This window comes from Necator americanus, chromosome X (assembly GCF_031761385.1).
Source record: "Necator americanus strain Aroian chromosome X, whole genome shotgun sequence".
Classification (NCBI taxonomy): Eukaryota; Metazoa; Nematoda; class Chromadorea; order Rhabditida; family Ancylostomatidae; genus Necator; species Necator americanus.
The window spans coordinates 27,743,612-27,771,591 of record NC_087376.1 but is presented as its reverse complement, the minus strand read 5'-3'; the positions used below and the strand labels follow the sequence as shown (position 1 = coordinate 27,771,591).

Here is a 27,980-nt window from a genome sequence, read left to right as displayed (position 1 = left end):
CATTCGAGCGGCACGGCTATTTTCTTTTTAAGATCGTAGTAATCCTGGATTATTAGCAACAGTGTCCCTCATTAGGTTCAGGGAAAATTCCTATAGAATGTTAAATGAGCATCTCTTGGACTGTTAACTAAAATTTTTTAGCGGTACTAAGATGAGGAATTTAAAAATCCAAGCAACAACCTGGTCTTGGTCAAATAGCGATAACATTGACAAAATAGCCGTCATCAGTTGTATCGTTAGAAAATAATATGATATATTTTACAGATATTTTAGAATAGTCTTACAAAAATGTGAATAATACGAATAACAAAATATACACATAAAAAACTTTCCACAACATCAATTTTCGCCTTGACATCGGCTCGATCCGGCATTGTTTGCATGATGAATATAGTGAAAAACCTCCACATGATCAAAACTATGGTTTCAAATAGGACGAGAGTTGCAATAAATCCTGCAAAAACTTCATATTCACTGCTATATGTTTTTATTTATTTATGAAATATTAAGATTTTATACCTATTGTTGGCATTTTAACGTAATCAGGAGGCAAATTCTCCATCAATATAGCACCATTCATTATTTGAACAGCTAAGCAGAAAAGTAGCCAGATTAATCCATGTTGAGATTGAAGAAGGCAGAATGCATACGTTAAACTAAAATCGTTCGTTGTATCCATGTATTTTTGTTCATTGGTTTTAAAATATTAGTATATTTTTAAAAAATAAACCACACAAAATATATTAAGCCAGGTGAACGCGACGCATGTTCCTCACTTTTCTCATTTTCTTCCCAACACTGAATTACTCTCTTCGTTGTCCCCCACCCCAATCAATGACGTATTGTGCTCAATCGATTGAACACATTTGACGCTGACCATATACACGGCCTCCCAGGAACTCTTATCAAGATTATCCGAAGTGAAAGGTTCCGTACGGACTTAAATTGTATCAAACTATCATTAAACGCAAACTACAGTAATTTTTAGAATACCGACTACTAAGATTACTTTGCACAAAATAAATATTGTAAAAAAGACTATGTTTCACGGATATCATGTCAATACATGGTTTCTTGTCCTTGCCCATTAAAAGAAAGACATAATAAGATATCGCATACCAGCTGATTGTAAACAAAGGTACAGCCATACGTGTTGTATAGAAAATATTGTGACGTCGAAAAATTAGATTGAACCAAAACAGAGATCGAACCATCTTTTTAGGATACCTGAAAAATTATATAATCACAGGACAATTTTCAAAAAAATCGCTGAAGGGGATCTTCTTAATCGAATAGAAAGGTAGACTCACCTGTCAGCCGAATCGATCAGTTTTGAGCCAGGGATCAGAAATATGTTTCTCGCTTCAATTTTCTCCAATTCAAAATCGCCTACATCAATTTTTGATGGTTTTCCACTTCGTGTTTGATAATGAGTCTTCTCAGCTCCACCACTGTTCGTAAACCTCATCCTAAATATTTATATCCCTCTCATGGATCGTTCCACAATTCTTCACTAACCAATTTCTTACTTGTCAATGGTGAACGGGCTGTACATAATAAACGAGCAATTTTGGCTGTCGTATGGATAGTCGTCATATTCAAAGTAGCATGTAGTTTTGACGAGGACATTCACCTAAGGAAGTTTATTTATTGTTATTCGAAATTTGTTGGAAAGTAGTAAAAATGAAATGGGAAAATTAGGTGCAGTATAATCAGCTGTTCATAGGGGAACAATCCGTGTTTTTCAATGCAACCATTTCCTACTTCTCCAGAACTTACCATGCAAAAAATGCGTCCTAAATTAGTTATAGTCACTTCCGTAGTTTCAAAGTTAAGAATGTTCGCTGTCCGAAAGAACCTGGAATAGGTTCTGGATTAGGAATTAGTGAAGAAATCAGAGAAAAAAAAATTGTATGCTTAATATTAATTTGAGAAATAAATCCTCTCCTCTTTTTGAGTACAATATCCCTTACATTTTTCTTAGTTCAACTGAAAGCTCTATTGATTATCTATATGCGTGTTTTCGCCCTTTTTATAGGTTCTAATCTCAAATTTAGGTTCAGATCCAAGCAAATAAGTACTGAGCTGAAAAAATGGAGAAATAAGCTCTTCTTCTTTTTTTACTCCTCTAATTGAAATAAATTATTGAAAGATCCAGGGCAGCGGTCAGAAGTTAGAAGATTTGTTTAACTATGCGTAGATCAAACGATCCCCATCCAAGGCGTCCGACAAACTGGTAGAATGTAGAAAATAGTGTAGAAATGAGAAAAATATATTTTACTAAGTTGTTGACTTCACTAAGTTGTTGTTTCCAATGTGAAGTTCTTAATGTGAAGAAAAAAGTTGGTTTTTACTTAGCTGCTTATTTGCAATTTATCTAGCTATTTACTTATGATGCAGTATTCATTCCCTATTCTTACAGTAAAGAAGGTGGGGAGGCAGAATTTAGTGATTTCGTTTTTATATTTGATGTACAATTTCCTAATACGGCTTCGGAAAGTCGTTCATGTTCTGAATAGTTCTAAGATATTTTTGTGTATTTTGAAAACTAACTAATTAGTAAACTAACTAACCATTTAACAGATTTTATATTTGTTACTACATGTTTCAGAACTTTACTGTTCTCAAAACTTATGTCTTAGTAACAATCCTTAAAGCGATTTTCAATTTCATCGAGGATTTCGGTTATCAAAAATTTCATGTGCAGTGTCCATGTATTTATGAAATCTGACTAGCTAGAAATAATTCAATTTAAATTTTGCTAGTTCATATTCCGGTATATTTGCCAATTACTCCTCAAAAATAGTCCATATGGATAAATGTGCATATATGTAGGTTTATTTTGACATTCATTGCTTTTCTTATTTTCCATACGATATTTTTTCTGCTAGTTCTTAAAATGATTTAAATGGTAGCGGAACTATACTTTGCACTCTTTGCAAAATTCTCTAAAAGTTTTCGAATGGATGCTCCGCATTTTGCGTTATCATTTGATATGATCTTCGTTCGATGCGAAAAAACATTTTGCGCATCAGCGCTGTTCAACGACTTAAGCCACGTACATACACTGCAACTTTCTTTCAGTTTCTAGAAATTAGCTACATGAATCTGGATCTCATGTGGAATCATGTCGAATTTTTTTCCCCAACGTATGTTTTGTTCATCACTCAATCTGTACATTTATTATCAACATTCGCATACCATTTGTCTTGTTATTTATTATTTTATTTACTATTCCCTAATTTCCACAGAATTTTAAATTTAACCGTCACCATTTCTCAGTTTTTGTCCTCAATATTTTTACCTGTCACTGCCGTTCTGAAGACGAGTTCGGAACTCATGCGTACAGATCAATCCAATAATATAAATCCAAAAATACTTTTGCATGGATAACCGTGCAAAATTTACTTAAAAGAGAAAAAGACTATTCTTTCTTCTAATTCTTACATTTCTGTTAAATAAACCTTTGGAAGCCATAATTTCCCATCGAGTTGTGTTTTTCTTCGTGTTATTTCCTTGACATTCCCGTATTCTGATGCATTCCAGGAAAGTCGTTTATCGTCCCAAATCTAAATAACAACATTAAAATACCTCATAACCTTAGCTGTGCAGTTTAAGCGATCAAAATAATTTTGGATTATCACCAAGGATTCTGAAAATGTCTAGTAAATTAATCCGTTAGAAGTGATTTTCTTGGAACTAAGCTATTGCTGTTATTCCATTAAAATAATTGGTGTAATTTCAAAGTAATAGTGTAGATTCAGCAGTTCATAATATATCCATCCATACTTAGGATTTTCAATTCATTCTCGTTCAAAATAAAGTAGATATGCGAATAAAGTGTTGATGAGTCTTCCTGGAATGAGTCAATTCGATCCCTTCAATTCAGTATCGTTTGAGGTTCACAAACACGCGTGCAGCCTTACAATGACTTGCGGAGGCTAACCGATGTATCAGGTCAGCGTTTTTTTTTCCTCCCAGACAAGTCTGGGACCAATTTATCGCGCACGAACACGGACAAAAGGATTGGTTGACACGAGGACGGTTGCAAACCATCGATCAATCCTCTAAACACAGCGGAACCTCTTACCGATTGCGCCACACTCGCCCTGACTTCGAAATAATGGAGAAAAAGTTAAAATTATTTCGTAGTTAGTTGAGTTACTAAGTATAAAATGTCTGCAAGCTATGATCATGTGAAAATAGAGAGGAAATTTTTTTCGGGCTGGACATATTGTAAATTATGATAATGATGTTTTTTAGGTGCGTCAAATTAATTTTTGCTTGAAATCACATTTCTCTCTTACTAAATTTGCCCTAACTCTTTGTGTAGAGATGGAGCTTTAGTAAAAAAAAAGTGAAGACCGCTTCATTTTCAACGATGTTATGGATTTTCAATCTAGCTGAGTCGTTTATAAGCGCAATTACTCTACAATATTGTCGTAGCTGGTCAACTTTGAATTGATGGAAAATTCTGCCACCTCCAGACACTTCGGAACACAGGTGTCACCACAGAGAAGTGAGAGTTAAGTGAACTGCAATTGATCCATGAAATGTCCGATACATTTGGATTACTATGGAATGAATGTTTACGTCTGGGGTCTCGTAACCACGGTGCTGGTTGCTTCACATATGAAGTCAGTTTTTATGTAAAAGAACAGGAAAGCTCCAGGATTGGCGCTGAAACGGATACTCATGGTCGATTAAACGCTATGTTCCAAATACGAATTGGGACAGGTCGTGGAACCTGACTGGCGCCATTGAGGTTTTTTTAACAATGGCACTAGTAATTAAAGTACAATATTGCAACATCAGCAGAGCTGTCCCACTTGGAACGGCACCGAGGCATTCTTGAAGCGGTACATGGGTCCAGAAAGTCACTGAGCAGCATATTAAATGCACTTGGCGTATATAGACAGAAAAAGAAGAGTTGAGTTGAAAATGTCATTTTACGTGAAGTAGAAATAAATAGAACAGAAGTGGTGAATGTTCTGTTGGATGTGAGGACTTTTTCATGGATAACAGCGTCTGATAGCTGGAACTTCTCCTTTTCAATCAAACTCACCAATAAAATCCCGCCATGCAAGATCATCAGCTGCTGTTCTTCGTTCTAAAATATGAATATTTTTATGATTTATATTTGAATATGTCCAGATCCAGAGTTAATAGTTTTTGCTATTTTCAAAACAAAACAAAATTCTTTCTAAACACTCACCAAACTCTCAACATGATCTACAAAAAACGATGGAAAAACTCGTGCAGGAGGATCTGCTGGTGTGGAGACATCATACACCTTCGGATCAAAGATGGTACTAATAATCCTGCGCTAAAAAACTCGTACGGATAAAAAAAACGATCCTCTAGAATAGGTCGAGAATGGGGTAAAAAGACAAATTCAATTTACCTCATTTTTCAGTTGACTTTCAAGATCTTGGTATAATTCACTTACAGGAGGTAAAAGTAGACTGAGAGCATTAAATAGCGTTAAATCCACTGCATCACCCATTTTGAATCAGCCAATATCGGTCGAGTCAACATCGTTTATGAAATATAATCCGTGCTAAGTTTACAGTGGGCGATGAGCGATCATTACTGAGGTCAGAATTTTTGAGCGTGACATAACTGGCATAGATACTGGTCAGTATGAATCCAATCAAACAATTTAATTATGCAAAATAACTAGGATTCGGATGTCTCAGACTATATCTACATTAACTCAGGATTGTGATAATGATGGCTCTTTTGAAACCAGGATTTTTTGGGCACCTTTCTGTAACGTATTCGCATTCCAAGAAGTTAAGAAATTTTAGAAACAGAACTGACAACATCGAACTTGTACTTAAGAACTATCCAGGTGAGCTCTCAGCTGACCCGTCTCTGCTCCCGGCCATTTCAAGGTGAATTTTGCTGAGTATACTTTGTAAATCTCTTGAAGTCCTTTCCTATAACTGAGTGAAAACTTAAAATAAGCAGTGAAAGTACACTTTGATGAGATTAAGTGGTTCGATAAAGTATATCTTCCTCTTCATAGGAATCAACTCTTGAAAACAAGGATTCTACATGAAAAAGACCTCGAAATAGTCGAGAAGGTTTTTTTGTGACTGTGAAAGGAGACGATTATCCGTGCCAATCAGTATTAGTTGGACTCCTCTTTTACCAGATAAATCCTACAGCTTTGTTTTTCAAACAAATCCATTAAGATGTGAAAAAGTCTATGGATTCATTTCTGAACACTCTATTCCTTCCGTCATACAATAGAAAGGTTAAGGTTTTTCTTTTTCTGTCAACTTCATCTGTTAGGTGGTTAGTGTTTACTTTTGAATATCACTTATTAAATATTTTTATTAATTGCCAAATAGAACTAAAATAAAATGAACAAAGTCCAAGTGTTAATAAGGGCAGCTCAGTTTATCAACCATGTCGTGTATATACTAATTTTTGTATGTTTTGTGGTACCAGTTCTCTTTCACGGTTGACTGGCCGAAAATTCCATTTTTATCAGATTTTATAGTTGAAACGTGTGCCCATGAAATTCATGAAGTGGAATAATTTGTTGAAGAACTGGCTCCCACTCACCACCTGTGAAGAAACTAATGCGGTGCAAGTAGGAAACTTTCAACTTGTTCCATTTCATGGTTTGATTTTGTTCAATAAAGAAAGTTCTATGCAATTTCTCCATTTAACAAGAACTTCTAAGGAAACCAACTGTGTGTTGAAGGACGAAATAAGATTATTGGGGATCTTGTTTTTGCTAGAATATTATTTCTTATTCTCTTAATTGTTTCATTCCATTCCTGCACTCACGTACATATTTTAAGTCCAGTGTATTTCCATTTGTTCATCTATCTATCTTTAATAAAGTTTTTTTTTTGTCTTAAAAAGGAAACTTTCGAAAATTAGAATTAATAAGAATTAGAAAAATTAGAACTTCCTACAGAAAAAAAACAACTACTACAATACTCGTAGCGGCTGCTGGATACAGTAATCATCTTATTAAACCCTGTATATACGTTCTGCTTCTGCTGGATATCTTATCTATATCTTCCTACGAACTTTTCTGCAGGGAACTCTTCTTCTTCGTTTCCAAATAAAATAATAATACTTCTAAACGAAAAAGAAATAAGGAACTGTTATTGGTTCGTGAATATGGGTCTCATGGATCTCAATCATATAATATGTTCATTTGTTTGTTTCTTCTTCCTTAAAATTATGGATATCAGAGACACATTAGACATACATTAAATTGAAAGGAGCTCTCAACAAGTATCTACTAAATGATATGTGACTTAACCTATGTCTCCCTATGTCTGACTCAAATTACTTTTAGCCTTTATTTTCATGGAACTCAAACTAATTTAATGAGCGCTTGCTCAAAACATGCCCAAATCTAGGAACAACAGAAGAGACAGCGCTCGACTACACTTCAGAGTCTCTGCTCGATTTTTTTTAGGATCGTCCGGGAATATATCATCCAGACGTCCACAATAACATCACGATACTTCCTTTTATTCACTTATTTCGTTTTGAAATGTCACGTTTTGGCGTTTCAACACAGTGTCGTATGTAAACAAATGAATATAAATCCATTAGGCTAAGGATACGACTACGTCCACGGAAATCAACATCCAAGTCATTAGGAATTTTTTGATGTGTGTTTGTTAACTAGTAATCAGTAAGTTGTAACATCATAAATAATCAGGAAAGTAAATGTTCTCACATGACTTCATATGGCCGAACAAGGATCGCTGCCGTCCTCCTCGAAAGCAATGGAACGCCTGATATGCGCTGCGGTTGCGTCGCGTCTATCATTCTTTCAAATGTGAAATAGGGAGGGGAATTCACTGCCTCCGGTTCTTTTTCCGCGAAGTATTGGCTTTATTTAAAAGCATTAAGAAAATATTTGTTTTCCTCCTTAATATTCCTATTAGAGAGTATCCATAATTCGATTTAAATTCCATCCGTTTCACTAAAATAACCACTTCTTTCTGTTCAAGGCTTTAATTTATTGCTGAACAATCGTTTATTGTTTTATGTTTATGTTACCACGAGGATGGGATCATTTATTCCGGATAACATTGAGGAAGTTTATTTTATCTTGTTAGAACTAATTTTGATATGGTTAAGAACCAACAACGAATGATTTCCTTTTATCAACTTGTTATCAATTGGGCGCGGCAGTTCTTTATCGCGCAAACCCTAACCTCTCCTTCAAATGAAAATTCAGAGATAAGTATGAGCAGGAATATTATCGTTTCCGTTAGCTTCTGGGAATTATTTACTCGTATTTGAACTCCTTCTATCTCATTTTTTAAACCTTAAGATTTCCCTTTCAAAGAGCTTTCTTTTTAGTATCAGCTCTTTCTACTTCCTCTCTGGATATATTCTGGAGTATTTGTCTCTCTCTCCCAAATCACTTCTGTTCTTATGAAGTTATTAGCATCCGATTTAAATATATCCGTAGGATATCAGTCTTTCTTTGCTTCTTGTCTCTCTATCTGTCATAAATCCACAACGATATGTCTACTGAAACCATAAACATCGTTTTCATCGTCTATTCCCAAAAATTATTTATTTCTCCAAAGAAAATTCCCTAAAATTTTTGTGGATTTCGAGTTTCGTGGTAGAATTCACTCAGTTTCTCATTACACTGAAATAAACATGTGGAATTTCTATTTTCTCTCTGTCTTACTACCTATGTTATCTAGAGAAAAGGAGATAGGGAGAATGTTCCGCGATACTTCGGCGTGTGAAGAAAAAATCGTACGTCATCCGTTTTTTTTTTCCTTTCTCCATTCACGCACCCTTGAATCGTCAACTACTATCGATGTATAGCACTAGAAAATTCTTTGGCATATATTTTTGTATAATTTTGAAGGAATTCACAGCTCTTGATGTTCTTCGATGTTTTGACAGCCAGATTAGTTGAAACCACTAATTTTTCTCTTGTCATTTCTATTGAGCTTCTTATCTACTACGTTAGTTACATTTTTTAGACGATTACTACCATAAAATAAACTTGTAATATTTGTCATCATCAAATTATACTATTTTGTTGCATGATTTCTTTGTTGTCGTGAGGTTTTAGCAATTCTTCATAATTTGCTTAAAATATTTATGCTCTTTACATGATGATTAATAATAATTAATTACTATTTGGATTACTTAGAATTGGATTGTTATTAATCAATTAAACGATTGTTTATTATTTTTGTGATTCTTCAGCTTAAATTTCTTAAAGATAATTCATTATAGTTTGCTTAAAATAGTCATTGCACTAAATCTAAACGGATGAAAATGTTTTGTTGTATATTGTGTGACTTTTCATATTTGTATTATTTTCATAGTTAAATAAATAATTTTTGAAAATTTTTCCATATCTAGTAAATCCAAATACTTCCAAAATGCACCAAAAACATTGGTAAAAGTGTGATAGTGTGTTTCAAGGTATCATTACGCCTTTACTTTTCTCCTACTCGGCTACCGTAAACCTCTTTCCCTAAGTTATCCCCTACCTCATCACTTTGATCACTTTGACTCCCGTTGTTCTTCGAACTGCTCGAGCGGTCGCCAGTAATTTTTGTTTTCGTTTCTTCCTCCCTTACCTCATTCAGATGAGGAGTCCTATCCGAACACATCGTCCATCATCTGCCCAACGCTAAGTACAGTCTGTGTTTCTCATCAGATTAAGCAACTTTCGCCCATGCTTGAACTGGATTCTTTCGGAACAACGGGGACGATCGTCGATTCGTATCAGTTGAGCGCAAGCGATAGTTTTATTGCTGAAAATATCCAAATCTTTACTGAAATCAGCGGGAATTTTCTTTGGAAATTTCTTTGTTCTTTATTTATATTTCTTTTAATTAGAGTCGTTACTTTTGGACGTATGTAACAACACATGAATTTACGCGTTGTCGATTTTTCTCTTAGTTTTTGCTTAAATTTATGGGATACTCTTTTTTCTCTCTGACTCCCATTTCTCTTCAAAAAGAATGACATCGTTCAAGCGCAACATGCAATTTTGTAACATCAGGGGATTGGTAGAATTGTTGGAGAAAGAAAAAAAAAAAACAAAAAACTGGGTAGAAAGTTGTTAAGCCGAATTTTTTTCCAATCGAAACTATAACTAGCAATATTCTGATGGCTGATTTTCGTTGTCCTTGGTTTATTGCGCGCTAATGATTTGCTTTTCCTTTTCTTAGTATTTATTGTATTAAAGTCCAATAGATTCACGTACATTACTATACGTCACAGTTTGTTTTATCTTTCTTATTTTTATTGTTCTATTCAAAAAAAAAAAACAAAAGGAAATTATTTTCCCTGACTATTCGAATACAGATACGAAATGTACGCGATGTATCGTTGGTGAATTTTTCTTTTTGACCGAGTTACGCTTCCTTTGAAGAAATCATCTCCAACAACTGGTCATTGCTCACTAAGGTCGTTCATCATAGTTCGCCTACATCTTGCAAATGTTGGCGAAATCATTGCCCCAGTGAACACACACACACACACACGCACACATCCGAAAGTTGTCTTACACGTGACGAGATTTCTCCAGAATTTTACGGTTACATTTCTTCATAAGCTCTCATTCTTTCCTATTTTACCGTATTTTAAGATTACTACATGAATTTCTTGGATTCAACATTCTACAAGTTGGAGTTCTTATTTTTTTCTCATAATTTCCATTCGATCATCTTTTCTCTGTTTCCACCCTTTCCTAATTAACCAAATATGGATTGCAGCCTTATTGTGTTCACGGATAACGCGAAACGTCATTGTACGCTTTCACTTTCGTAGAAATCTTTGCGAATTTCGCTGTGCAATGACGATTTTTTGTTGTTCCGAAAGAGTTCATCCGTTCACATTGTATCAAGTCGTTGTTCATTTCTCTCCCGAGTAAACAGTAAAGAGATTGGTGTCGTCATAGATCGTCGCAGACCGTAGCATCGGACGAACGAACGAACAAACGAACGCTGCCCGACTGAATGATGCCTCCGACGTTTTCTGTTTTTTTTTTCTTCGGAAGAACGGGAAGGGTGAAAGGGTGCGTAGCGCGTAATTGTCGTCCGAGTCGGGCGAGCGTTGTCACGGCCAGCCAGCAGCCGTAGCAGCGCAACCGAAATCGGCAGCGGATGCGGGCGCGCGCTTGGACGGAGCGAGGGTTCGGTCGAAAACGAGACCAGCACCAACCTGCCCGTTTCTATCTTCGCCATCGCCCATTGTCCGGCGCACGATGTTTTTGCTGCTGCGGACGATGCGAACTTCCAGCAATCCGTCGACTTACGCGCGCGCACTCGTCCTCCCTCCTCACCTCCTTCTACATACCTCTACACCTCCGTCTTGTGGGTCCACCTCATTCATTACTAAATTCTCATAGTTATCAATGTTCTCTATGTTTAACAATAACTGGTTTGCTATCTTTTTTTCTTCTCGATCTCGTGGTTGTGTTGCCCTTTTTTAAGGAAGTAATTTTAATATATTAGAAGTAACTGGAAGTAATTCTCGCGTATCTGTTCGTATTTTGCAGGAAATTTGCCTCTCCGATGGTTGTTGGTCGTAAGGATAAAAAGATTGACCACATTAGTGACTGCGAAAAAAAATATTGAATAGTATTTCGTTTTAATTTGACGTTAGTTCGCCTTAGGCATCCGCAACCCGTGTTATAAGAAAGATGATTCGGATTATGATTAGTTTCGTGTCACCTTAGACGAATAACTTATACTTACTGATAAGCACAAAACGCCTAAGAAATATTTTAGTGCATATTTTATAAATATTTTTTATATCTTACTTATTGAAAAATTCCATACATAAATGGTCCTATTTTGATGTTCTTTTCATGTATACCGCTTATATTCCCATACTTTCGCAGTGCTAACCCAAATTTCACGATATTTTTGAATTTTACCAGCTCTTTTTATGCTATCTTTTTGTCCTATAAAGTTGACCACTATATAATTCCTGAGAAGAAAAACGAGTTATGAGGTTATTATTGAGAAACAGAAATTCATCACCGTACTCTATTCTATTGTCCTATAGTTTGCGAGCAGAAATCAATTCGCAGACTTAATTCAGTTTTTTTTTTTAATTTAGAGATTTGTGTTCCCTACAATTGTTTTCTGCGGAATAAGTATTTTCTCTTAAAAAGTTAGCAAGGTTCTCCACATCTGCTCCTTTAATATATATGTTTTTTTTTATGACTGTCGTTTTCATGTAATTCACCATTTGAAACGATGGTATTTACTTTATTATTCTGGTGCTTCCTTCGTCTCTATTTAGTTTTCCGTTTTTATGAATTCCTTTCTGGAATAATATATTCGTTTAAATTTATGAACATATTCGTACAGATTCTCCTCTACGTCTTTATCTCTACATGACTATTTTCAACATAAAATCACTATAAATATTATTAATCAATGAAAAAATCAATCGTATAAGTTTTTGACAGATCTAAGCTATTAATAAGCCGTCTAATGCATTGCCAAAAATTATCCATGTATTCTTATTTTAAATTCCCTTACCTAATATGTGCTATCCTTCATTTAATTCCTTCTCAGCAATATGGTTTCATTTTCATTGCATTTTTTTTTTCGTTAAAAATTTTAGCTTCGCTTTTTTTAACTCCTGTGGACCCACACGAATAATAAATATCCGTTGATCAAGTCTCTATGTTTTTGGAGGATAACAACCTAATTGTAGGAGAAAAATAAATTAGTGAATAATTCTAATTTTCAACCGTGACGTTTCATCACATTCATCATGTTCTTTTTTGTGTCTGATTGTTCCATTTCTGTATTTTTTCCTCTTTTGCGGGCTTTAATTTTGTCAATTTTCCTTAAAACGATCTCCTACAACCCTCTGATATCCTAAATTTGGTTTCTTGTTGGAATTTACGTGCCTGTGTGTGTGAAGATTTTCATTAATTGTTCTGTTTCCACGAAGTCTGTGAGAAGCTGGAATATGGCTTTTAAAACTGCAGAAGAAAAATCTAATGAACAGGATCTTCTCTTTGTTCCTTCAACTTGGTTTTTCTGTTTAAAAATCGTCCTACACAACATCCATGTTTCGAGTTTCTGGATTCTGGATAAGCTTTGTATTGCAGTTTAAGTTCCATAATTTGACGCCGCTGAATATGTCAAAAAATGGCAATCCGTTTTCGATGTCACAGTAAATCTGCTCGACTCTTTCCACACGCTCGCTCCTGGTTGAAGAAACTGATTTATTTAAAACGATGTTTGTAGCACTTTTTTATCCTTTAAAGCATGTCTTGATGATTTTATGTATGCGTTCTTTCTGGAAAATTCAAAAATGAGGTCGTAGTCTTTTTAAGGATATGTCTGGTAGAAGAGTCTCTATTTTTTACACTACTTCACCTGGCTCTTTAAGCTTTTATGAACAAAAATATGTGCTTTTAATGCAAACAAGGATTGAAGGTACTCATTCTGAGCAAAAATGTCCGCGAAATAAACTAGATAAAAACATTTTCAGGTTACTTCCTAGCAAATAGTGTGAAGTTACTCTTGTTTTATACCATTTTATTTCAAAAAAGTCTTGTTGAATTTATCTATCGCTCGTTTCATCGTCCTTTTCTCCCTTTATTACCATTTTCCGTAAAATTTCTGTTCAGTACAATTTTGTGAAGTGATTCCGGTCAAAACTTCTATAATTTTTGCATCCATAAGAATCGCTACGAATTATAGGACGAAAAATGAGAGGCGATTCGAAGAGAGAAACACTTTTGTAACGATTCCGGTTTTCAGCTTCTTCCCACGCTTCAAATGTATGAAATGGCGACTAACTATGAATCATTAGGGAAAGAATTCACACCACTCCGGCACCATCCGGAATCGAATGACTAAACCACTTTTTATCATGTTAGGGGAGGTGTACAGTGTCTGTAAAAGCGTTTACATTCTAACCAGATTAATCTACGTTGGGAAATAGGATTTTAAACTTGCCTAAAATGTTTGGATTTTCTTCTTGTTCGCTTATTTCCAGAAAGACTCCGTTTACATGTTTTTCGTACCTCTCGGTCTCCTCTCTTAGGTATTATTTACTCTAAAAGTCGGTCTGAATTAATAACTAGTGGAAAGCAAGTAAAATTCAGTTTTCTCTGGTGTATTTGCAATCCAGAAAAACTGCTTAGTTGGGTTCAAATCGGGGAGCAAAAGTCACAGTTCAAAAGACGCTACCAACTTAGCAACCTAGCATTGTTAATCTTTCCAGGTACGTCGGAAAAATCCCTTTCAGCTGGCTGCTTTTTGCTTGTTTCAAATTTTTTTCTCTGCTGACTTTCTTCTTTCGTTTTGTAGTGTTTTCTTTTTGAGAGTTGTCAAAGACGTCATCTACATAAAGACTTTTTTGTTACGGCCACTATTGATTGGTTTTGAACGACTGGTTTCAAAAAACGTAATTTATTTATAATGTATATTTTTGCTGCACTTTTTTGAAATAAAAATGTGTTGTGATAACTAAATTAACGGGGTTGTTTTCGTTTTTCCCAGCTCACTCTTTTCCCATATGACCTAGAGACTCATCTTTTTCCTTTCGCTTTCTCCATCTCGTCCTCGGCGATGCAATCGACAGTTGAACGTATCGAGTACAAAAGATGATATTTCTCCTCTTATCCTTGAAAACTATAGGTGTACCCGTGTGAGCGCGCAATCAATAACCATATATTTCCTTTTGCTATTTTCGATTCACTAGACGTTCCTTTTACTTAACCTCAGGATTATATACAATACATTAGTCATTTCATTAGAATTTATCCTTTTTCCTCGTTCTTTTTTTTCTCTGGAATCCTTCTTTTTCTTTCTTTCAAGGACAAAACCTCAAATATACGCTCCTTCTCGTTTAAACCTACCTAATATTGGTATTAAATTTCGTGTCCTCCAGAAAACTGTACACTCCGTTAATAAAACATGTGTGATCCTTGAACAAGTACATTCTGCTGGGATTCATCCAAATATGTCCAGATATAGGCAATACTTAAATAAATTTATGCTACCATTTTTTTTCGTGTTGTTAACTCAGAAAAGATTATTTTTCACCGCATTATAAGTCCACGTGACTCTTATTTTTTCCAGAAGTATAAATAACACTTTTATTGCAATTAAAATAAAAATCAGTAGTATTTAGAGCGTATATCGCTTTTATTTATTGTGCTTTTAATTTTTTGCATTCTTCACATAGATTTACTTGTTCCTTCAGAAAAAGAATTTATACTGCTATCTCCTTTTTCATTATTTCCTGGGCTTTTTTATGCGAACCTTTTACTTCTATTTTTCTCTCGTTCTCTTCGTCTCCGTTAATCAAATTATGGCTTAAGGAAATCAACAAAGGACATTATTAAACTTTTATCTCTATGAGATAAAATGTTTTACGCAGTTGTTCTCTAAACATAAACCATTACTTGTGGTTTGTTCTAAATTCATCTCACCCACGCAATCTCCCCTTTTGATACTATGATTTTGAGAAACTTTTAGGTTTTTCTTTTCTTCTCAATTTTCTTAAACTATTTTCACATTAATTTGTAGTAAAATGATAAAATATAAAGTGCATCGGCTTGATTAATCCCCCAGAGTTTCCGCTGGGAGAGGGGTGGGGGGTCGTGTCGATTGAACCGATGTCCAAGTCTGCCTTTTTATCCTCCCAGACAAGTCTGGTACCAATTCTATAGAATTAATGAACGGCATGGTTGGTACTGGGGCGGTTTCGAACCATCGATCGATCGTACAGTCACAGCCGAACCTCCTACCATCTGCACAATGTGGTTGTTCCATTCGAAGATCAATTATATTTTACTTCTAAAATAGCTGCAACAACTTCGTTGGGGTGTTTCTTTGTTAACTTCGAGGGCATTAAGGGGATCACCTCACGGATCTGCGGTGGTGTGGATTTCAGGTGGTATTCTTATACGGGATAGTAGATTATGGAGAGGGGGGGATTCCGTCCACTTCTTCCTAATTGCCGTAAAAAAACGGCCCAGAAGATGCGGCGTGTGCACAAGGCTGGTGCGCTACAATTGAACTCGTAGAAAGTAGCGGAAGCCGATACGCTCGAAGTCGTATCTTCCTGTATCTATCATTTTTTTTACGGCAATTAGGAAGAAATGGACGGAATCACCTTTCTTTCCATAATCTACGATCCTGAATACGAATACCTCCACCTGAAATCCGTACCACCTTAGATTCGTGGTTTGATGCCTTTAATAAGAAAAATACCGTTGAAGTACCACTAAACAATTTTTTCCTCACTAAAACTGTGCAAAGGACACTGTGGAGGGTTTTGTTCGAAATTTCCTCTAACGTTCTTTGTGTATTCTATCATTTACTGATTCGTTATTCACCGTTTCGTTTCCTGGATTAGGATTGGAGAAGTAGAATATTTCAATGAGAGAGTATGTGAAATGATTCATTTCCAATATTCTTTCTGCTTCACCGCTTGAAGGTATGGAATTATGCGATGAAGAAGTGATCTATTTGAAATTACATACCTTATCAAAATTATTTACCATTGTTGAAATTAAAAAAAAAACTGTTCTACATTCGAAAAATACATTAAATTCTTAAGATTTCCCAAAATTTATTCTTCTTCACAAAGAGTGAAGCAGTACTATAACTTTTTGTTTATTAATATTCAATATTCCTCTTCTCGATTTCTTTTCACGATAAACATTACATACATAATGCATATAATCTTTACATTACATATATAGATTATACATATCTCTTTTAAGAACTTGGATACATTTTTCTTGTTTTCTTTTTCACTGCATTTGACCGGAAACATTTTGAACAAGAAATTTCTGTTTTCTCTCCCCTCAGAACCCTGACGTTTCAATTCCGCTCTGAGGTCGCGCTGAGATCTGAGCGCTAACCTGTTGAGGTTTTTTATGCAACTTGCACTGATTGAATTCGCATTATCTCGAATCATTTTCATGTCTCGTATTTTTCGAATTAAGATTCATTTTTCTTTATTTTTTTTTTAGTTTTTATTCAGCTTTACACAGCCGTTCTTGGTTCACATATAATTAACCATTATACTGAATTACTTATATCCTCTTTATTATATATTTGCTATATTTACTTTATTATTTATACATTATTATTATCTGTAAAATCCTTCATAAATCATATATATCTTTGTATCTGCTAGGTTTGAGTAAGAGATGAAGCATCTTTCTTTCGTATAAGCAGTATTAGACCCAATGATACTATCATTAAATTCTAAATTAAATACAAAATTTAATCCAATTTTGCTGGAGATCTAAGTGTTGCGCTTTTTCACTTAAAAGTTTTTTCTTCTTATCAAAACGTACGCTCGTACTTTCTTAATTTTCTGAAACTCCTCAAGCGAGTATAAGTTTTCTTATAAACCTTCAGGATGCTTCTAATAGTTGTAATGTCATCTTTTCGTAATTCATACGCTATGAAATGTCGCATGTGAAATTTCCACAGTTGGGCGTGCATTTACTTTTCTGAAAATAAAAAAAAAAACTTCAAAAGATTTTTTTTTACTATGATTAGAGAAGTTCAGATAGAAGCTTAAGAGTGCATAATAGCTAATTTTACAGGTGGTATCCCTTAAATTGCATGGAATTTTCCCAAAATAGTACATTATTCGAAAAATAAGATAGTATGTTAGCATCGCCTCTATATCCAGATCTCTCACACCGCTTCTAGAACTGGATCCATTATGAATTCAGCATTTTTTTCCACCATCAATTTTTATCATTATCGTTTCACGTCTTCTTGTGTTTTTTCTTCATATTTCGCCAATAATTTGTGTTTGATAGCAGGAAAGATTGATAGCTTTTTATTTGCTTTTTTTTTTACAGAAAGTCGAATTCGTTTGCTGCTTCTCTGCATTCCTTCTTTGGCAGGGTACGTTTTATTTATATCAATTATTTTCGAGTAGATAAGATTTGATCTGATTCACGTCACCAAAATTATCCATCTAAACATGGTTTCCTTAGATATATGTACATAACAGATGAATGGTAATTAGTTTGGAATAAAAATTTTAAATCCAAAATAAATAGAAGTACGCAAACAAATGTTTTCTGGTTGAGTAAATAGAAACTTCGTAGTTTAGGATATCTCAGAGAGATTTTTCAGGATCGCAGTTTATGATTGCTCTATAGCATTTGGTCTGTGTATAGCTGGTTTTTATATCTTTTCATACTTTCTTCTCTTCCTCTTTTTGTATAGATCCATTTAGGCAGAAATGTTTTTTCAAATATCTTCACTTTTTTTCGTACATTCCCCTCTTTCGCTATTTTGTTGATCTCTGAGGGTATGAGGAATGTTTTCCTTCTACATGAGAAAAAATGAAGCAAGAATTTCAGTTCAAAATTATTGGATCTACACATTTGTGCACTGTTCATAGTTACTCGCTGTAGTGTTCTTCAGTTAAAAATTTTCCAAGTACTCTCACAACGCATCCCAGCATCTCTGCTTGTTATTGTTTTTTTTGTCCCTGAATGTCACTACTTGGTATGAACATTCAGTTTTCTGGTGACCTAAGCGTGACTGGAACCAATATTTCAGATGCGATCGGTTTTGCCGGGATTAATTTATGTTTTTAACCAAATTTGTTTTACAAGAACTTCAGTTACGATTTATGACTTACTTTTTCAACGAACGACCTTTCCTAGAAATTCGCAAGAACAGCATCCATACAAATCCTTCCTGCTTATAAAACTTGGCAAAAACAATTTTCTCAAAAATATTATGGACTTAATTACAATCCGTCCTGTGATCGATAAAGAATGATGTAAGGAACATCTGACGTCAACTAACGCTATACTGTGATGATGAAACATTTGATGTGGTACTGTATGAGAAGGAGATACGTAGTCCTGGAAATGGTCGGACGTCACATGTAAGCGGTTTTATGCGTATATATGTGGATACAGCTGGATCATCTTTGTTCATGACTTTCTGCACTATTTTTTTTGGCCTCAAATTAATTTTGTTTAATGATTGAATTTATTTGTCTACTTAGTTGTTCACATAAATATCGTAAAGAAAATATCGTTGTTTTAGAATAAAAAGGATCAAAATGAATTGTTTTTCAGAGCTGGAACAAAATGCTTGAAAAACTCTTAAATTCTTGGGAATGGAAACTTATATTGTCTTTTTCGCGCTGACTAAATCACTTCCTTTTCCTAATCATATGAAATCATCCTTGAAGCCACCTCTACTGCTGATTCAGGATTCAGAATATTTGAAGAGTAACTGTTTTCTCAAACTGATTTGAACACCGAACATCTACTTCGAGCTATTTGAAAAAATTGAGGTTCCTGTCAGAACTGACACAAAAATTATGTTGATATATATAGGTGTAAGGATATATTCATTTCTTTTCAAAGAATACTTAGGAAGAAATACAAAAAAAGCTTCCATTAACATTTCCTTTATTTCCACCACAGAATTTTATGGTTGGACAATGCGTAGCGTAACCAGAATTCCAGGATTACGAGTTACCTTTTGATTTTTGCTAGACATTTTGCTGTACGAAAATCCTTGATAGATCAAAGAAGTATTTTTTCACTAAATGTCATGTAGTTAGTTTTACGATTTCCTCTATGTTGAAATAGTTTGAAGAGAAGTATATCTGTCTAGGATTTATAGGAAGATTTTTCATAAGTGGAAATTCCATAATGACAGTGTAGATGTGTTATGCCTTGAGTTTATCCTCTTTTCTTACAGTTTCTTATTCACAGCAATTTAATATGGTACTCGTGAAGGTACAATAATCAATTCGTTAAATTTTAATGGTTGCGGTTGAACTGGATTCCTTCCTGGTTGGTGTCAGTGTGACTGAACCGAAATGACGAGAATATTCTTCCGAGCTTGTCTCCAGGATTTATTTGGTGTTCTTGAAGTGAATTACGATAGATGGATGAGGTTTCGTTCAGCTATTTCGTTCCCGTTTGAATTTCATCGCATAGCCATTCCCGACAAATTTTTTCTTTACAGGATTTGACCGTACCGGCGATCAGTATCCGGAATAGCTTGTACCCTCATTTTCCGGATGGTCAGCGTTTCCGTTCGCTGAACCCCCGTTCGAATTTTCGGCGTTTTTGATTGCTATGCACTGAAACGATAGTGAACGAGCACTGATCGCCGGTCGGTGCGATTGTCAACTGCGAATCATCCTGTGCTGGTAATCATACACCAGCGGCAGGCGCGTGGCGAAAAGCAGAGGTGAATGTAATTGGACACTCTCACACTGGTATACAACGCAGTGTATTCGGGATCCTCAACTTTCGAGAAACAACGTGAAACATCACTTCTTATGTGTGTCTTTTTTTCTGGATTTCAAACATTACGATAAATCAGATCGTATCGATGCGACTCTACCGGGGACAACTCGTCCACACGTTGAGAAATTTCAACGATTTCAAAATATTAGCTACTGCTCATGATCTTGCATCACAGCAAAACAACACTCTCAAATAACATGGAAGAACACCTTGGAAAACATGGCCGACAATCACCGATGTTTTCCTTTATTTCTAGAATTTTCATCCATACACAAAATGAAAATCTTTGCTAAACTCTTTGTTGCCTATGCGCGCAGGGATAAGTTGAGATCCGAATTAGGTCAATAAAGGTGTTATTGGCTCATCCAGAAATTCAAATTTAATTGATATCTAATTGTATGAAACGATATGTAACTGCTTCGAACATAATCCTATTCAATTCGGATCTGAAATCCGAACACTGCAAAGCGCCAGCTAGAAAAGAAATTGGTGTGATGGTTTGCTGCCAGCTGCCAGTCATCCTTGACTGGCAGATGAGACAAAATTACCACCACCTCGTCTCACTGATTTTATACTTTTCTTAAGTGAAAATTCATATCAGTACTTTCGCGGATAATTTAAGTTGATCTGATCTTCCAGATAAGCATTTTTCCATTCACATTTCACCACTTTAGTGTTTTAGCTATTGAACGCGGTTCAAACCTAATCTGACTTTTATCCGATGAAATTTCAGGATTGGAACGGAATTCTTCTATACCTTATGTCGTTGAAACTTTTTACATTTTCTATTTGGATACTTACTGCCCACTAATTATTCAATGGATGATTTTTTCCATCCTTTTTTTGCTCAGACTTTAGAGCAATGTTTTAACCTTTTCAAGTTTTTTTTCTTTTCAAGATGAAGTCTCCCAATATTTGGCTTGTATAAAGTGAGGAAGTGATTTAATTTTGAGAAAATTGTTTAAGGGAATAACTATGACTATTTTTTTGGGAATCCTTCGAATTTCTCATAAAACTAGTTGAATTTAGCAGTTCCTTGAATGACATGCTGGAATTTCAAACGAATTTCTTCCACTACATTGTTTTTAGCATTTTTGAAGGAGATAAGATTCAATAAATTGTGAAAGATCTCTTTTTGGAGGCTTAAAGTTATGTTAACTAGGAGGAGGGTTACTCTTCTTTTTTCTAGAAGTCTATGCTTAGATGGTTTCCGTCTTGAACATCCGCAAAATTCATTTTATACACGAGACTTGTCTCATATAGGTAAGTCGAAAATTGTGAAAACCTGTATGAAAACTTTGCGGATCCATATATTATCGCCACATTGTGACCAGAAATCCATTTCAAACAGTTGGAAAAAAAGAAAACTTTGACACCTTTTGGATTCTTAAGTGTATTTTCAGCAATTGTTTTCTTTTTTTGCTGTAGTTTTGGAAGTTACGATTTTTTTTTTACAATAATCGGAAACATTCTGCATGGAGTTTTATTTCTATCATTAATATTGCAAAAGCATGCAACTATTGTTCAGGAAAACTTTTTAAATAGCAAAGAGTAAAGTTATTTAAAATGTCAGTGTTTCTCGTTTCTCAACAAATCCCAATGAGGTTCATTAACAATTAAATTCTAATACAATTATACTTAATTTCAACCGATACGGTGACTGATTGGCTCTCTAACGAAGCCACTGATGCCCTTTTGGAACAGCAAAATCACAGTTTAGAGGATTTTGCTGCGATCCATATAGTATGCGGATAAAATGAAGTTTTAGTGTTAAGAAGTTAAACACCAGTGGTAGTCAGTGTACACAGGAGGCGAGATGGGCATGGACGTATGGACGTATCAGATGTCGCTTTGCCCTGGGGGCAACCGGGGCCGAGTGACTCTGTTTCTCTCTCAGTGTCCTCTTACTTCACCTCTCATTTCCTCCTTTCAACTAGATTTTATTCTTCTCTTTTTCCTCTCTCTATGACAGGATTTAGTTACCCTTTTTTTAAGAGGAAGAAAACAATAGTACAATTAACTTTGACAGTAGTTACGTAAAAATATCTCCAAAGTTGTGATTTGTTTCGCGCACAAGCAACGCTTATAGTTATACCGCTTTCCATGGATTGCTGGTAAAAGTTGCCTGGATTTGTTCGCTGTATTCAATCTGTTTCAATTGTCAATACATCTAAAATATCGTACAAAACTTGAGAAAGTGGTAAATTAGTCGGCACGCTTAAGAGCGTTCCTCGTTTTCGAAAGAGGTCTAGAGAGATGCTGTCTCTGTTTCTCGTTCAGTCGACCGTAGGACGATGGCTAATTGGCAGTGGCGCGCTTTTCATTTGCGCCTTCCACTCCAATTTCACAGTAACTTGTCACTTGCGGCCGTGTGGTGGTGGCTCGAGCTAAATGAGTCCATAGTTATTGGCACCTCGAATGAGGAACTCATCCTCACAGTGCATCATCATATCACTGCAAATCATATCACTTCATTGTCGCCACGCCTTCCATGTAAATTTTCCTTTCTATTGTTTACCTTGATTTGAAGGTATTTCCCTAAGAAGAATGCCTGTAGTCAAGTTGTTTCGAGAAAAGGGAGATTTTTTTTTGAATTTTAATCTGCATGCTCTTTTTTGCAAATACAGACGCATATTCTATCCCGATGAGCGGAGTTTTTTTGGATCCTGGGCGCGCAGCATCCACCGTATACCTGGCGGTCGACGTAATTGGACTCGAACGGGCATTGGTTGGCCGCCGCCCCAACATAGAACGCCTGGAAGGGGTGAATAGATGGCGAAGAGGTACATAGAGGAGATGTGGATGATGAGATTCCCCTCCTGCCCTCGTTCGTACACATCCATCGCTATGAGGTATACAAGTGGTTTCGTTAGCGGCCACAAAGTGTGGATAGTGAGGGAAACGGGAGAGGAGAAGGCGAGTCCGTCGTCTATCGTTGAGAAGACACCATGTCGACTAATTGGAGAGCGCAGCGAAGCGGCGATTCGACGGTAATGGGCGAAATGCCAGCGATAGCCTCCCATTATCGCCTAATAGGAGTCGGCTCCCACTTGCTTATCTCGATATCCGAGGTGAAGCCATGTGTTTAGTATTGCCTCGTGTGCAACCCACCGCTCCACGTATGATTCTCAATGAATTCTTCCATGAATGAACTCTTCCTTGGATCTGTTGCCTACTATTTTTTAAGGTGGACGTCCTACCTCTGATATTCTCCGATTCCTAGTTGTATTCCATTTCGCACCTCTACTTATGCTTCTGATTTTTTTGTGGGTACGATCGCTAATTACGAATTGGCATAGGAGTTATCATTTTGCAATGCACATCTTTTTGTCGCAGTAAAGGTTATGCCCTAATGTTCAAACACCGCCAACGCATCATGATACGAAATTTGGGATTCGTCAGTTGTAATACAAGCAGCACTCGTACTTGCGTTGCTTCGATGATGGAATGGAATGGAATGTGGAGGGCTAAAAGAGCCCGACACAAGACGACGGATCCGCCCGTAGGCGATGGCCCTTGAGTGTTGACTCGAAAGCGGGTGTGATAGATCCGTGTGGGGTTAGGAGGATGTGATTAGATTACTCGTGTTAGTGGTCGCCGGAGCGCTGACAAGTCAAAGAGTTGTGATCCCGCGCCGAAATTGGGTTTCAAGAGGAATCCGCTTAGCCGAGACGTCGGCGGCCAACTCTGCGACGACTTAGTTGGTGGATTTCATCCCTCAGGCGCTCTCCACATGCACCAACTTTTGTCCAGTCTCCACATTTGTGAGGAGACTTAGTTTGACGGCAAATTTAGTCTGAATTCAAGTCATTTCTGTTCTCCTGCTATTGAAAGTTTGCGTTCTTTGCGTGATTCTAAGCGTTTCCGTGAATGTGGCGTACGCAGAAAACATGGCGATGCAAAGTTTCTGTGATGAGCATTGTCCAGACGTGGCTCTCAAACGCTCGTCAATAGATAGTTGGGTAAGTGGCGTAGTCAAGCCAGCAAGAGCGCGCTCACACACAGTGTGATTCAATAGGAGGCCTGATGTTAATTGTAGCATCAGCTATAAGCCTTGGTAACCGCTTCTCGTCTCCCAACTTTGTGGTCTCATGACGTTTACGGGCCGACAACCTCCCACTACGGATTTAACTCTCTGTCGCCTTTCAATCGTTCATGACTGAAAACATTTTCTAATTCCCTCATTATCATTGCACTTAATGTAAGAGTCCTCATCCAAGAATCGTGTTAACCACTCCAAGCCTTTACTGCAACAGTTTTCACGTCTTTTGTAGTTGGTCAGACACTCACATCGCTGCAAAACAAAGGTCATCTTATATATACATATATATTTTATAAACTGCTCATTGGTATAGACTGCATGTTCCATTCTGAAACACCTGGCAAAGTAAATTGTTAATCTAAATTGGTATCCCATAACGTAAGCAATATTGACACGTGTATTCCCACGACTTCCAAGTTTTTCCAAGCTTTTCATCGTGTGCCCTTGGAGTAATTCTGGAGGAAAGAATTTCTAGATACTAACCTCTTCATTCAGTCGTATCTACAACATATCTTCTTCTATTCTGGAGCTGTCGTCTAGTTTTCGTTTTCAATTTCACGGCGAATAAGCGTCTCTAATTTTCTCTTCGTTCGTTCCGCGATAGGCTTGAATCATAAAAAAAAGAGCTCGCTATTGGTTCTCCACGGCAGGAACTGGGATTTATTATAGGATTCGCCTTTTTTTACTGTAAGCTCATCTTTTTAACGGAGTAAATAAGCTACTTATTTTAGTTAGAACCACAATTTAGCTTGTATTCAGTTTCAAACCTTCCATATTGAAGGAATAATTATGACGTCTAAACTGGCGCTGACGGATCAGTGTAATATGTAAATGAGCAGTGCTGCTACTTCCATAGATGTGTGTCTGAAGTCTCTACCAACAACTAAGCGGATTTCGTAGTATGACCGAGTTATCCTGGTTAGTGGTGGATTTCTTCCATTCACCTCCTCTCGGTTTCTTCTATTTGCTCCGCTTGTCGACATTCATCAGTGGCAATTCATGGCGGGCAAGTATGTATTCCATGGTGTACAAACCTGGACCCTATTTCAACGCTAATAATTGGAACTCCCCGTTACGTTCTTTCCTTATCCTCGTCTTCATCTCCCTCCTCCACCTCCTATCCGTACTCAGATTAACTCTCTTCTTAATCCATTAAACTTTATGTAAGCATGGGTCGAGCTATAAGCTGGTGATGTAACAAAGGTAAACCGGTTTTCTTTGAGGATTCAATATTGTAAATAATAACTAACATTGTCAAATACAATAATTCCGCCAACAAATCGGTTTCGTAGACATTTTATTTTTGTTGTTCCGAAAAATATACTATATTTTCCAAATTCGGCTAGATTCCACGTATTGTCTTCTATAAACTATTTGGATGAATACGGTTCAAGGATTCGGATTTCTGTAACTTCATGGATTTGAGAGAACAATTATCCTAGCAGTTACCCACCACAAAAAATAAAAACATGTATCATATGTGAATGAAGTACTTTGCACCTTAATTTAAACTCCTAGGATTAGAAAAGTGCAAAGAAAAAAGTTAGAAAGTTAGTTTTGATGTATTCATGTTCATCAGATGCTGGAAATCTGTCAACAATAGTTCCTGTGGAAATCTTGGAATATAAAGCGTTGAGGATTTTTGAGTTTGGCTTGGATTAATCACAATAGTGTATATGCATGTAGTATGTTGCACTTATCTCTCGATTTCAGTCATTTCGGTATAGTACTTTTTTATTGAATTTTATTGAATGTTTATTGAATATTGAATATTGAATATTTTGAAAAATATTTAACCGCTTGAGTTCGAATTGGTTTAACGTTTAAAGTGATTTTTTATCTCTCACAACAAATTATTTCACTTGAAAATTCTTTCTGGATTTTTCTAGTAGCTTTCTAACTTTATAATATTTTTTTTGAGAAAGAGAAGACATAACAAGATTGTGCGGTTCAATTTTGGATTTTAAAAAGATGATCTACTTTTCTTCACGTAAACATTAAACGTTTTACACGATTACCTGAGTTTAATGTTTTTTGTAATGTTATTCCGAAAAAAGAGCCTTATTTGTGCTTATTGGAGCTACCATAAGCCACCGTATCAGTTTGACATAAATTTAATTTTAATTACTTTGAGTATCGTTCACAAAAGTTCTAATAGCAATGCTGTATTTTCTCCATTCTACCGCCGGGAATAATGAGTTTAATAGGGGTATATCCTGGAAAGAAAGGTTTAAGGTTCAAAAAATAGTCACATTACGATTTTCCCATTGTTGAACCTGTTTTGTTACTTACGATGCACATGTCGTAACGCATTTGTAGCTGGGAACTTATTGTTTCTAATTTTACAATGTAACATACGAGAAGGGATTTCATTCTTTTTGTCATTCATTTCTTGCATCTTTCTCAATTTTTTTCACAATACAATCCAAGGAAGAACTTAAACGAGTCAAGAATTCCAAATCCAGTAAAACCTTGTTATGCATTTTATCAGAGTCGTTTTTTTTTCACACATCTCACCTCTTTACCGTGAATTTTCCATCCAGTTCCTTCGTGTTTTTTCCTTCAGTATTTATTTCTGCATTTGTTTAAGCAATTTTTTTTTTCATTTCGGCGTTCACTGGTTTTCCTACAATGGAAGAGATTAAAAAAACGAATAAATTTCATCGCTTCCTTGTACACCTCCTTGTTTATCTTCGCTACCGCTTATTTTCGTTATCGCTTTTCGGTCTTGTTTTGGTTTTTTCTTCTTTGAAAATCTGCTTGAACACACTATACTTAGTTCATATTTATATAGCTTTTCGTTTGTGGCTGTTGCACATCGCCTGCTTCGCTTTGTTGCTGAACAGCTTATGCGGTGCTAGCTGTTATTTTGTGGGGCGATGCCGACAACTTGCGGCTTCCCGAATTGCAAATTTCGATCAAGATATCGTGGACAAGAGGATAATCGTCATTTCTATCGTATCCCTAAACGACCACAAGTTTTACGGCAACGTTGGTTGCTTGCCATTGGACGCACAGAGGAGACGGTCGTTAGTCAGGTAGATCGACAAAGAAAAAATGCTTTGCAGTTTGGAAAAAAAATCGCTTTCTATGTGGTTCTATGTATGCAAGTGCTGTGCAAAAGTAGACATACAATTATAAGTTCAATGCCGAGCTTTTAAAATTAACTTGTATAGAATTTCAATACTGAATGTCGGAATTTTGAGCAACTAACAAACTGTGCGTAGTTGTAAATTGTATGGTACACTTACTGTGACTTTACAAAATTACTATTTTTCACAATAGAATTTGTGACAAAAATTGTATGCCTACATTCTTGCACCGATTTGAATCAGAAGTAAATTTACTGCATAAGGACGGCTTAGCTTCCTGTGATGTTCGGGATGTTTTCATGGCTTGCATGTGTAGCTTTAATTTTAGCTTTTAAGGATAAGTATAGTAGATTTTTCCATACTTAAGCTTATGTCATTGCTTGAACACAGATCGGAACGTGAAGAATGGCGCATGGAAAAGCGAGTTGCTTTGCTTTTTGTGAATTTATCCAGATTCTCTGCCAAAAAGAGGATTATTTTGTTGGATCTTCACCAATCAAAATTTCCTAATAGCATTTATAACCTCTAAAAATTAGAATACTCTATGTATCATAGGAAATTTCTGGTACAA

The 27,980-nt window shown here is 35.9% G+C and overlaps 2 protein-coding genes across 3 annotated transcripts in view; one reads left to right on the top strand and one right to left on the bottom strand.

Annotated features, from left to right (window-relative positions):
- Positions 1–269: 269 nt before the first annotated feature.
- On the bottom strand, positions 270–5,506 carry RB195_025713 (uncharacterized protein; the record flags this gene model as incomplete). Its single annotated transcript, XM_064213971.1, has 10 exons — positions 270–454; positions 520–656; positions 1,120–1,227; positions 1,311–1,469; positions 1,530–1,633; positions 1,780–1,858; positions 3,448–3,569; positions 5,066–5,110; positions 5,216–5,326; positions 5,405–5,506. 10 exons carry the CDS (start codon positions 5,504–5,506, stop codon positions 270–272), a joined length of 1,152 nt encoding a protein of 383 aa, XP_064069852.1.
- A 10,888-nt stretch (positions 5,507–16,394) lies between these two features.
- Positions 16,395–27,980, top strand: part of RB195_025712 (uncharacterized protein) — a gene marked incomplete at both ends in the record, with an annotated part of 33,681 nt that continues 22,095 nt past the window's right edge. Inside the window, 2 exons of one of the 2 annotated variants that reach the window (XM_064213970.1) lie at positions 16,395–16,402; positions 17,843–17,888. In XM_064213970.1, the coding sequence (XP_064069850.1) occupies positions 16,395–16,402; positions 17,843–17,888 (54 nt within the window). Of the gene's footprint in view, positions 16,403–17,842; positions 17,889–27,196; positions 27,356–27,980 lie in introns of those variants that run through there. The other variant, XM_064213969.1, reaches the window with a different exon arrangement.